This window comes from Cyprinodon tularosa, unplaced genomic scaffold (genome assembly GCF_016077235.1).
Source record: "Cyprinodon tularosa strain WSP-4 unplaced genomic scaffold, ASM1607723v1 ctg356, whole genome shotgun sequence".
Classification (NCBI taxonomy): Eukaryota; Metazoa; Chordata; class Actinopteri; order Cyprinodontiformes; family Cyprinodontidae; genus Cyprinodon; species Cyprinodon tularosa.
The window spans coordinates 221,267-233,571 of record NW_024039070.1 but is presented as its reverse complement, the minus strand read 5'-3'; the positions used below and the strand labels follow the sequence as shown (position 1 = coordinate 233,571).

The 12,305-nt window shown below is 36.1% G+C and overlaps 1 protein-coding gene across 1 annotated transcript; it reads right to left on the bottom strand.

Moving 5' to 3' along the window:
* Positions 1–1,216: 1,216 nt before the first annotated feature.
* LOC119790100 (chemokine-like receptor 1) lies at positions 1,217–3,318 on the bottom strand. Its single transcript, XM_038295452.1, has 2 exons — positions 3,226–3,318; positions 1,217–3,088 (listed from the first exon to the last, which is right to left on the bottom strand). Exon 2 carries the CDS (start codon positions 3,081–3,083, stop codon positions 2,031–2,033), a length of 1,053 nt encoding a protein of 350 aa, XP_038151380.1. The 5' UTR covers positions 3,084–3,088; positions 3,226–3,318; the 3' UTR covers positions 1,217–2,030.
* Between the last annotated feature and the right edge of the window lie 8,987 nt (positions 3,319–12,305).

Genomic DNA, 12,305 nt, shown 5'->3' with positions numbered 1-12,305 from the left:
TAATGTCATATTCTGGAACAGATTAAACTAATCCACAGCTCCGCCTCTGTTATTTTAAAATAAAAGCTGTGAATTATCCCACTGTCTGTCTCGGCTGAATTCTGGGTCCTACCTTCTGAGCGTTATGAGATGATTAACCTGAGTGTGTCCAAACTCAGTGACCGTGACATTGAACAACCACACCTGGATGAATAGGTCCATCTAGTAATGACAGACAGGTAGAAAAGGAGCTGGATGAAGTTCATTAAGATGACATTTGTTAATAAGACTCAAGTCCTAGACCAAAAGTCTGACTTGAGCCTCATGTTTGTTGTGACATTTGAGGATTTACGGTAGTACGAATCGAAAATGTGCATACCCATCTGCAGTATCTGAATTTACTTAAGAAAAAGGAAGAAGAAGTAGAAGTGCTAAAAAAATCTATTAGGGGGCGAATTGAAAATAGTTTTAAAGAACCCATCTGAAATAAGTACCAGATGAGTATTTAATGTAGTATAATATAGGCAGTTACATTTGAAGGTGAAACCTGTCTTCATTCGACCATTTGTCAGTCAGATGCCAATTGAAGCAGCATAAGTAGAAGACTTCTTATTTTTTATTCAAACTTTCTACAATGCTATGCTGGGACTTCCCTAGTGACAGATGTTTCAGAATCATAACTCCACTTTTAAAGATGATTTAGCATAAATCATTTCCTCATAGAAAATCTGCCACTAAATAATCTGCTCTATATTGATATGACTGATAAAATGGAGGAGGCAAGGGTAACAGGGTAAAGTGGAAAAGAACACAAGAGGAACTGAAGAGCTCCTCCTTCCAGTTGTAAATGAAGAGCATAGATGTATAGCTAACCTGTCACAATAAATTCATTATTAACACTTGCACTCATATTCAGTAACTAAGTAATAGGTATTCTAATGAGACTCATTTGTTAGATTAAAAATAGCCTACCTTGTTTTGGTATTGTTTGGATGTAATAATCTAATTACGTTTACATTTTCTTTAGGTGGAAAATCATGATGAATTACTGCAAAAAAGAGCTTAAAAATCTATGCAAATTATCTGTATTATCTCTTTATTCTTCTGAACTGAGTTCTGTATCTTTTTCATAACATTTAAACTGATCAAATAAGAGTTTGTTTGAGCGTAAATTATTTTTTTAAGTATCTAAAATATTCTTCCAAATAAACATTTTAAATTATTCACACATAAATTCTTCATGATTGTAGAAAACATGTTTATTTTCAAATCTGAAACACAGATAAATTAAGGAATACAACAGATTTTAGAGAAGAAAAACGGGAAACCTTAATCAAACTAATGAAATTTAAAGCCCATATAAACATTGCTTATATAACTTGTTACCACTATTAACAGCTGTTTAGAAAAAATTGCAAAGAGTGACAAACTCAACTAACACCATTTAACTTCTTAAATGTGGTTCAGAGTATCTAAGAGACAACAATATATTTGCATATCTGAGGTTTGGTTTTTGTGAGTCAGTAAATTAACCTAGATATTTCTGGTTTTGATGGTGGGGTGTTGTAGCATGACCCATTTCTTATATATATGTATATACATCTATATCTATATATATATATCTGAATCTATCTATCTATCTATCTATCTATCTATCTATCTATCTATCTATCTATCTATCTATCTATCTATCTATCTATCATCTATCTATCTATCTATCTATCTATCTATCTATCTATCTATCTATCTATCTATCTATCTATCTATCTATCTATCTATCTATCTATCTATCTATCTATGGTTAAAGTGCATTATTTGTATTTCCATGTAAAAATATCATAGATTTGTACATGTCTTATACAGCAAACCTTGGCTGTATTTAACAACTAAAACAATTACTTTTACATAATTATTTTTGCTGTGACTATAAACAGATGTTTAAAGATGTGATTCAGGAAAAAAAAATCACATTGTAAAATCACATTTTTGAAGAGCATTTTTTTTTTCATTTAAACCCACTAAATGATCACTTCAACAGTAAGCTAATGCCTCTAAATGTGTGTAGAAGCTCTGCCGTCCATGGAGCTGGACCTGGACAGGTACCGGCTGGTGGTGCGGCCTTCATCGACCATTGCATTCTCCATCTTGGAGAGTACAGAGCTCTTGAACTTCTGCTTGAAGTCGTTTCCCATGAAGACGTAGAGCAATGGGTTAAGGAAGCTGTTAGCTGATGCTAAAATTGAGCCCATTTGGAGTCCAGAGGTTAAAATATAGAAGTCATGCTTATGAGGGTTCAGCTCAAGTAAGACAAAAATGTGATACGGCAGCCAGCAGACGAAAAATGCAGCAATGAGCATTGTCATTACTTTGAAGGGTTTGGAGGATTTTGTCATCCTGTTGTTTTTGAGTTTGAGGATAATGATGGAATAACAGATGATAATTATGATAAAAGGAACCACAAAACCTGCAATGAGACGGGTAAAGGCAACAGCCTGGTGATTTTGTTTTGAGGTGTAATTGTTGCGGCAAGTGTGCCTGCCATCACTCCCAACATGTACATCCCGAACAATCATGGAGGGGATGCTCAGTCCGATGGCAAGAAGCCAAGAAAACACAACCACAGTTGATGCCTTTTGAACAGATCTGTGGTTTTGGGCCCAAACTGGAAACATTACAGACACACAGCGGTCCACGCTTATGACGAGGAGGAGGAAGATGCTGCTGAACATGTTAATGAATAATGCAGAAGATGTAAACTTGCACATGAAGAGACCGAAGATCCACTCTTTCATCACTAAGTTGGCAATGTTAAATGGCAGGAAGACACAAAAGAGGAAGTCAGAGATTGCAAGGCTCAGGTACCAAGTGGTGTTCACTGTCTTCCTCATCTTAAAGCCAGAGATCCAAATGACCAGCATGTTCCCAAAAAAGCCCAGCAGGAAAATGACCACATAGATTACAGTCAGAGACACACACATGCCTTCTTCGCTGCAAGCTGGTTTGTGTTGGAATGAGTTTTCCACACGTATGGTGTTATTGTCCTCAGTGTAGTTGTTTGAGTAATCTCCATAATCATAGTCGTCAAAAAAGTCTGCATCCTCCATTTTACCTAGTAGAACAAATATAAAATTTCTGTGAGAATATTTGTACAAACATAACATCATAGCATCATCCAGAAAGTTACATTTATTTTGGTTGATTTAAAATGAAGACTTAGTAACATCAAAGTGATTAGTTAAACCATACCTTTATTCTCTGATCCTCTGCTGCTGTCTTTTTGTGGTTGGTTTGGTCTAAGCTTTGCACCGACTGAGCTGCTCTGTTTCCTTTAGATGTTTTAGAAACAGCATACATGATCAGCTGACATGGGAGGTTTCTCAAAACTTCCATCCTCTTAATGATTTCAGTACTGCATTTTGAGCTCTTGAACTCCTAAAGATCTGGGAATTTTTGTGATTGTTTTCAACTTCTCACATTGTTAATTCTGTGTACAGAAAAGTTTATCTGATACGGGAAACTAATCTGTTTTTAAAAGTTATAGTAACATTTATTGGAGGTGATTACAAAGATTGTTCATTCATCTCAATTTATTTATTCAGTGCCAATTCACAGCATGTCTTCGCTAACATAATCCCAGCTTTAGCAGTTTCGATTAATGCTGTTTTATGGCTTTAGCTACAACTAATGCACTAGTGTTTTCTCTGCACCTCCAAAAGAGAGAAGTAATGAAGCTTTAAGGCATGCATAATTAAGTAGGACTATCTTGTGAAATGCTTTTGATGTTTCCGAGAAATCAAAGTTTTGTATGTTCCTGGTAGCTGCCACACATAGTGAGCAACATGTGCAACTGCACCCTGATTACCAAAATACTACCCTAACTTCTCTTGCAGATGTTAGATTTAATTCTCAGAAAAATTCAACAGCTGGAGTTAAAAGGACAGCTATTAATGCTGTGTGAATGGGGTTACTGTGGTCATTTCACATAGCAGAGGAAATGAAACTTTTCTTTACTGTGAGGATAAAGCAGAAGTAACGGCTTCTGCTCAGACAAATAAATGTTGAGGTATAGAACAACAAAGGATGGAGAGGGCTTTTCAAACTGAAACCCTGCTTCTGATTTATGAGTTTTAGGGTAAAACAGACAGATTTATGACTTATACTATGAATCTAGAAAAATATTAATACATCAGTTCTATGTTGTGCTTTTTATAGCTTTAGCTGCAGCATCCTGAAAAACACATAAAAGAAGTGTCCTGACGTCTAAATATTTTTTATGTTTTGGTGTTCTGTACATAATGTTTAATCATTTTATTAATCCATTAAGGGTTTTAGTTTTAGTTGCTTTTCTTTTTTTATTTCCCAGTTTTTGTTTGGTATTTGTTTCTTTTTTATCTGGCCATTTTAACATCAACTAGTCTTAAAAAGTAGCCTTTTAGTTCATAATTTTATTTGCCAATAGCATGTATGTTTACTCCCATGTATTTTACAGTCTTAGCTACTTTGGAGACTTCCTCTTTATGACATGATAGGCTTTTCTTGGGTCTTGGGGGCCATATGTATGGCTGTGATGGGCCTGATCGGCCAGCGGGCCTTAAGTTGGGCACATGTTCTGTGTGTTAGTGTTAGTTGTCCAAAGATTTTCCCTCATCACATTTCTTCTATCACTGCCCTCTGATCCCAGTAAGCTGTTTTTAACTTGTTCTTCATACAAGCAGTCACTCTCAGCATCTGTTCCATTCCAGATTGTTATTTCCTTTTAGCTTTAGGCTGCTGGCACTGCTGCTATTTTTCAGGATTTCATTGTTTTGTAAGTTTCAGTTTTGATTATTGTTTTTTTTTTCAATTTTCAGTGATATTATTGTTAAACGTAAAATGAAAGGCTATATTTCTGTGACAGTGTATTGAGTCATTATCTTATTATCTTTAGAAGGCAACAGAAAAGCCAAAAAAAACTCAAAATGGGGGAGAAAAAAACATAACTGAATCGTTTTATGTATGGAAAACAATACCATTAAAAAAAATAGTAATCTTAAAAAAAAAAAAACAAGAATAGGATGGAGAGGATTTTCTCAAATCTAAAAAAGGGATGACATATGTATAAATACATTCAAATACTTGATTATTTTTACATCCAATAGTAAAACATATTAACAGCATAATTGTCTTGATTCATTGAAACCTTCAACTTGCAACTCTAGTCAGTTTGTTTAGTTATTGTCTGATTTGACAATTAATATTCCTCCAGAATGCAATCAGGTTTATTCTGTGGATAGCTGCAAATTTTGGTTAAGCTTCAACTTGTCCATTATGTCTTGGTTGGCCAACAAACATCTGCAGTGGTTTTGCAATGGACAACTCTAGCTTGTGAAATCGCCTACCCAAAGCCCTAACCTCAGCCCTATTGGAAATTCATTGATTATGCTTTAAAGTAAAATCTGCTTCAGGAGGGCAACCAATATAAATTATCCTTTTTTTGGTCAATAATGCTCTAATATCAAGCCAGAATTATGTCTTTATTGAAAGTGCCAATCTGATGTGCAACTATAAATAAAAATTTGATCAAATATGATTATGATTGTGAGGTTTAGTTTCAGTTTTATGTATAAACAAAAAAATAAAACCTGTGCATCCACATATTGCTTTGGAAATTTATCACTTATCACCTTGTTATTAATCCTGGGAGAAATAAAACAATTAGGAAACATATAAGTTAAATTAAATACATACATACATACATACATACATACATATATATATATATATATATATATATATATATATATATAGGCGGGCCCAGTAGTTGAGAAAAAAAAGAGACAAGACATGGTACCAGGGGTACTGCAGAACTTTAAACTGGCTCCATCCAGGAGCCAAGATCACGGGACTTAAAACTGGCTCCCCCCGCATGCTGAGCCAAAATTGAGAGGGATTCAGAGCTGGGACATGATCAGGAGACAGGAGACAAATCCTAAACCCTCTTATTCCACTGACCTCCAAGGATAGGAACATTACCCATGGAAACATGCCAAACTAACGACACAGAAAAAAAACATGAACAAACACGAATAACTAATGATGTGGTCCCAAAAGCTGGGCTGAACTGTGTACAAAGCGGGAGCAGGTGGATAAGATCAATGATGATTGAAGAGTGGAGAGTGTACGGCAGGTGAATGAAGTGAGTAATTAGATCAGCTAACGGGGCTGCGATCATGACACTATTGCTTTTTTAAAACAGGGAAAACAAGTTTACAGAACCTGAGGTTCTAAAACAGAAACCTGGGGATTAATCTGAGCTTGGCTTATTACTCTTAGGTATGTTTTATGATTATTCAGGCAGAAATAAAATGTTGTTTTTTTAAGAACATAGAAACTGGACACATAAGATGGGCAATACATAAAATACAATTAAAAAACAATTACCGGTAACCTTAATAACTCACTGAGAATTATGTTCTTTATTTTTGCAAAACAACCAAAATAGTTTCACATTCCTTTTCTGTAGTTCTCTGGTAAATTAGGAACTAATAGTTTGTATAAACCAGAAAATCCAATTTACTTGGTTGCAAGATCACTCAAAAAACCTGCCTTGGAGATTACATTTCTAACTGAAGGCTAAGGTTATAAATAATCAAACACATGCATGCTTGAGAAGGTGTAGACTTAATTTGTGAAATGCTCTGAAAGCTCTATAATGAATCGTGTACTCTTGTTTTACAGTTTAGAAGATGCTGAAATGGGTCATTTAGATTAATCTAAACTTTAATGATATCATCAAAAGGAAGGATCTATACTAGTCACCCCTTTACGCAATGATTTATTTATCTACCTGACAGTTTCAGATGGTTAGAATGGTAGTGTCAGTAAAAAAGAAAAGAGTCTTAACTCTTACACTTAAACTTTTACCTTAAGGCTTTACTTTCATTTCTGTAAAAAATGTTGTGTGTTTTATTTTTTGGTAATCACCACTTTATGTCAGCACTTTTTATGGAAATCCTAAAAGTTTGTTCACAAATAAAACCTGACAAGTGCTATTGAGACAGCATTGAATTCAAAGGGTGGTGTTAAGATTACTAATTTCTGAGGCAAGACACACTGATAAGAAACAGTTTGATCTAGGAACTTAAAAAGGGAACAGATGTTAAAAAATATTTACTCGGCCTCCATTCTGTGTCTACATACAGGTGCTGGTCATAAAATTAGAATATCATGAAAAAGTAGATTGATTTCAGTAATTCCATTTAAAAAGTGAAACTTGTATATTATATTCATACATTACATACAAACTCATATATTTCAGATGTTTATTTTGTTTAATTTTGATGATTACAAATGACAACAAATGAAAATCTCAAATTCATCATATCAGAAAATTTGAATATTACTGAAGACCAATAAAAACAAAGGATTTATAGAAATGTTGGCCAACTGAAAAGTATGAACATGAAAAGTATGAGCATGTACAGCACTCAGTATTTAGTTGGGCCTCCTTTGGCCTGTATTACTGCAGCAATGCGGCGTGGCATGGAGTCGATCAGTCTGTGGCACTGCTCAGGTGTTATGATAGCCCAGGTTGCTCTAATAGTGGCTTTTAGCTCTTCTGAATTGTTGGGTCTGGTGTATTGCATCTTCTTCTTCACAATACCCCATAGATTTTCTATGGGGTTAAGGTCAGGAGAGTTTGCTGGCCAATTAAGAACAGGGATACCATGGTCCTTCAACCAGGTACTGGTAGCTTTGGCACTGTGTGCAGGTGCCAAGTCCTGTTGGAAAATGAAATCTGCATCTCCAAAAAGTTGGTCAGCTGCAGGAAGCATGAAGTGCTCTAAAACTTCCTGGTATGTGGCTGCGTTGACCCTGGACCTCAGAAAACACAATGGACCAACACCAGCAGATGACATGGCACCCCAAACCATCACTGACTGTGGAAACTTTACACTGGACTTCAAGCAACGTGGATGAAGTGCCTCTCTTCTTTTCCTCCAGACTCTGGGACCTTGATTTCCAAAGGAAATGCAAAATTTACTTTCATCAGAGAACATGACTTTGGACCACTCACCAGCAGTCCAGTCCTGTTTCTCTTTAGCCCAGGCAAGACGCTTCTGACGCTGTCTGTGGTTCAAGAGTGGCTTGACACAAGGAATGCGACAGCAGAAACCCATGTCTTTCATACGTCTGTGTGTGGTGGTTCTTGAAGCACTCACTCCAGCTGCAGTCCACTCTTTGTGAATCTCCCCCACATTTTTGAATGGGTTTTGTTTCACAATCCTCTCCAGGGTGCGGTTATCTCTCTTGCTTGTACACTTTTTTCGACCACATCTTTTCCTTCCCTTCGCCTCTCTATTAATGTGCTTGGACACTGAGCTCTGTGAACAGCCAGCCTCTTTAGCGATGAACTTTTGTGTCTTGCCCTCCTTGTGCAAGGTGTCGATGGTCGTCTTTTGGACAACTGTCAAGTCAGCAGTCTTCCCCATGATTGTGTAGCCTATAGAACTAGACTGAAAGACCATTTAAAGGCTTTTGCAGGTGGTTTGAGTTAATTAGCTGATTAGAGTGTGGCACCAGGGGCCATCAATTTTGAACCTTTTCACAATATTCAAATTTTCTGATATGATGAATTTGAGATTTTCATTTGTTGTCATTTGTAATCATCAAAATTAAACAAAATAAACATCTGAAATATATGAGTTTGTATGTAATGTATGAATATAATATACAAGTTTCACTTTTTAAATGGAATTACTGAAATCAATCTACTTTTTCATGATATTCTAATTTTATGACCAGCACCTGTATCTATGTTCCTACAACCCACTTCATCAAATTAATCCGTATTGTGAGAAATCAGATTTTGGAATGACACACATAAAAATACAAAATTAAAAATATTGGCACAAATTTATTACACAAGTTTTCCCTTTGTACATATTTAATTATAAACTCTGACTGAATGCTGTATTATTTCAGCTTATGTTTTGAAGACAGCCTTTTGCTGAATATAAGCTGCCCAACTCATAGGCGTTTTAACTGGATATGTTTGGTTAATGTGGCAACTAATTTTAGCTTAGCATTTCCTGCAAAGAGCAACAGCACACAACTCAAAATGCAACCCAACTACACTTATAGCAAAGTTGTTTTACATTATTTTTAAATTTTCTAGTTTTCTATTTTCTTTATTTACAAGCCTAATTAGTTGTGGGGGCAACAACATGTATAATAGTTAATATGCTGGTGAAGATTCTTAGTCATCCATGTCATAGTCATTCCAAAAAAGGAAAAAAAAAAACTGTATTTCCAAGTTTGAAGACGTTTCACTTCCCATCCAGGAAGCTTTTTCCATTTAAAATGTCAGAAATAGAGTTGAGTTTGAAGCATTATAGAGTTGGCCGAAAAGAAAGCCTTGTTTTGGCTTAGAAAACATGCAAAGAAAACATGCATGTTTTCTAAGCCGTCTTCAAACATGGAAACAAAGTCCAGCGGATTGTTTGTTTTTTTTTTTACTTTTCTGAAATTACTATGACCTGGATGACTGAGAATCTTCACCAGCATATTGCACTCCATTTTGGAAAAGACACACTCGGAATAATGCATGAGTATGAGAAACCATCTTCGTCCGGTTAAATTTGTGTGTTTTCTAAGCCAATACAAGGCTTTGTTTTTGGTCCACTCTTTAAAGTCTCAAACTCAACGCTATTTCTGACATTTTGAATTGAAAAAGCTATAGTTGAATTGAAATAGTTAAGTTTCCCAAACAGCAAATGTCAGCAGATGAACTTTACCTCCCAAAATTTTGGGGAAATGAAAGCTTCTCAAAACCTCCCCTTACATCATATGGTTTTAAATTGGGTGTTTCTGTGGGATTGCATTATGCAGTATTTCAATTTTAGCAAAGACCAGAAATATCCATTAAGGTCCTAATAATAAAATAATCAGGTGCACAAAGAACAAAGTAAATGGTAATCAGAAGTAAGCAAATAAGGAATAAGTAAGAAAATATAAGATTAAGAAACTGCACAGTAGGGTAAAATTTCCAATATGAGAAAAAAGGCAGGACTGTTATTAGTCAAAGCATTCTCAGAAAATGAAAGAAGAGTGTGTTGTGCAAGTTTAATATATTTATTGCCAGGGGTGGTAAATATGTCATGTCTTGTCTATGAACACACTCCCTACTGCCTGTGTGTTAGAACAACAAATAAAAGTAAGAAACAAGCTCAAATCATAGTCAAAGAGATAATTCTGCATATATATGGAATAAATTCAGCACAACTGCCTTTCTAAGTATAAGTTTTTAAAGACAAAAATAAGTCAGCACCAAGTCAAACATGTTTCATTTAAAAAATCTTGCCTAAAATTTGTGAAACCCAACTAAACTAAGCTACTATGTACAAAGAAGAAAGAAAAACATAGTTGAAAACCATTATCAATGAGATAATCCAGTGAGTCCACTCATTCTCACAGCCTGCACTCTGGGTCCCTGAGCAAGACCCTTAACCCCACACTGCTTCCCAGGCGCTACACAATGGCAGCCCACTGCTCCCCAGGGGGATGGGTTAAATGCAGAGAGTGAATTTCCCCATTGTGGGACAATAAAGGGATTTATATGCATTACATTTAGCATGGATTTTGTGTTTGAGAACTAAAGTTCATCTGAAAGAATTTGTGATGTGATCAAATTAGCTTTTAACTAATTTAGAGCAATTGGAATGTTTTCAAACCAATTCACAATGCAAATCCAAGAGGTGAATAAAACGATATTTGGCTAAATAATATTTGATTAAATGGTTTGCTTAATCAGGAACCACTAACCTAAAGTGACCAGATTTCTTAAGTAAAATCTTGGGACACTACAGGTCATAGATAAAAAAAGTACATTTTATCAAGATGAAATTAGGAAACAGAGGACAGTAACGGTTTGTATTAATGTTTAAACAACAAAAATCAAGTGTAAAAGCCAGTAATGTGTCTCTTAACAATGGTAGTTTTTTCTTAAGATTCATAAAATGAATAAATTCATAGTGTTTTTTTTTTTGTTTGTTTTTTTTATAGAAAACTAGAATTGTGTCTCTGGGTTGGGAGTGAGAGTGAAGGGGTCAAGAGTGGTTAGCAGGGCTTTCAGTTTTTTGGGGCCTAAAGAGCTCTGCCTTGCTGCCCCTGCTTCACTCTTCTATATAGATTTTTCTTCTCTGCAACTGTTCTTCCCATCAGTGTTCCAGTTTTCCTCCACTTTCATTCAGTCTTCTTTCTATCTGTCTTCCTATCTTCTATCTCTCTCCTCTTCTATCAATCTTACACTATTCTAAAACAGATACATTAATTGAACTCACTTCCAAAAACACTAGAATGTACAACAGGAAAACATATTATTATTATTCTCTCATCTGATTTAATACTAAAAATGCTAATTAATATTTATTTTGTCTAATATTTAGAGCTAGAAGCAAAAACAGCATAATATGAAGATTAGATAGTTGTCTCTTACTCCATCATTTTTAAATCATGCATATCGTGTCTTAGTTTCCTGTTACTGACTCCTATTTTTCATGAGAAATGTTCTTATATCCAAACTAAGTAGTAGAAAAGCACACCTAAGCCTGGAAGTCTATGATCATAAATCACAACCATAAATCAGAAAAAACAACTTATAATAACTAACTTTCTCAAACATAAACCAACATCTTTAAATGAACCCTTGTTGAACGCTGAGAACCACTGAACCAGATTAGTGAATTAAAAGGAATTTTCAATCCGAGTATATTTCACTCATACCAGCAGTAAACTGTGGTCTTGTCTTACTTCTTTTTATTGATTATTTTTTAAACTGGACAACCTTAGCGCTTAGCGCTGGACAACTGGACAACCTTAGCGCTAACACACATGCCAGGTTTATATCCAGTCTGTATTTTCGCACCAGCCCATCTAATCACTGTGCTGAAAGCAGCGGAGCTGGACCTGCGTCAGATCTTGAAAAAAGATTGGGATTTCTGAGCAGTTATTAGGTATGTCCTTACATGGGCCCACCACCCGTGAGAGGGGCCATAGGGGTCGGGTGCAATGTGTGTTGGGTGGCGGCCGGGGGAGGGGACCCTGGCGGTCCGATCCTCGGCTGCAGAAGCTGGCTCTTGGGACGTGGAATGTCACCTCGCTGGTGGGGAAGGAGCCGGAGCTAGTGTGTGAGGCTGAGAGGTTCCGGCTAGAAATAGTCGGTCTCACCTCAACGCATGGTTCTGGTTCTGGAACCAGTCTCCTTGAGAGGGGCTGGACATACTTCCACTCTGGAGTTGCCCACGGTGAGAGGCGCCGGGCAGGAGTGGGCATACTTGTTGCCCCCC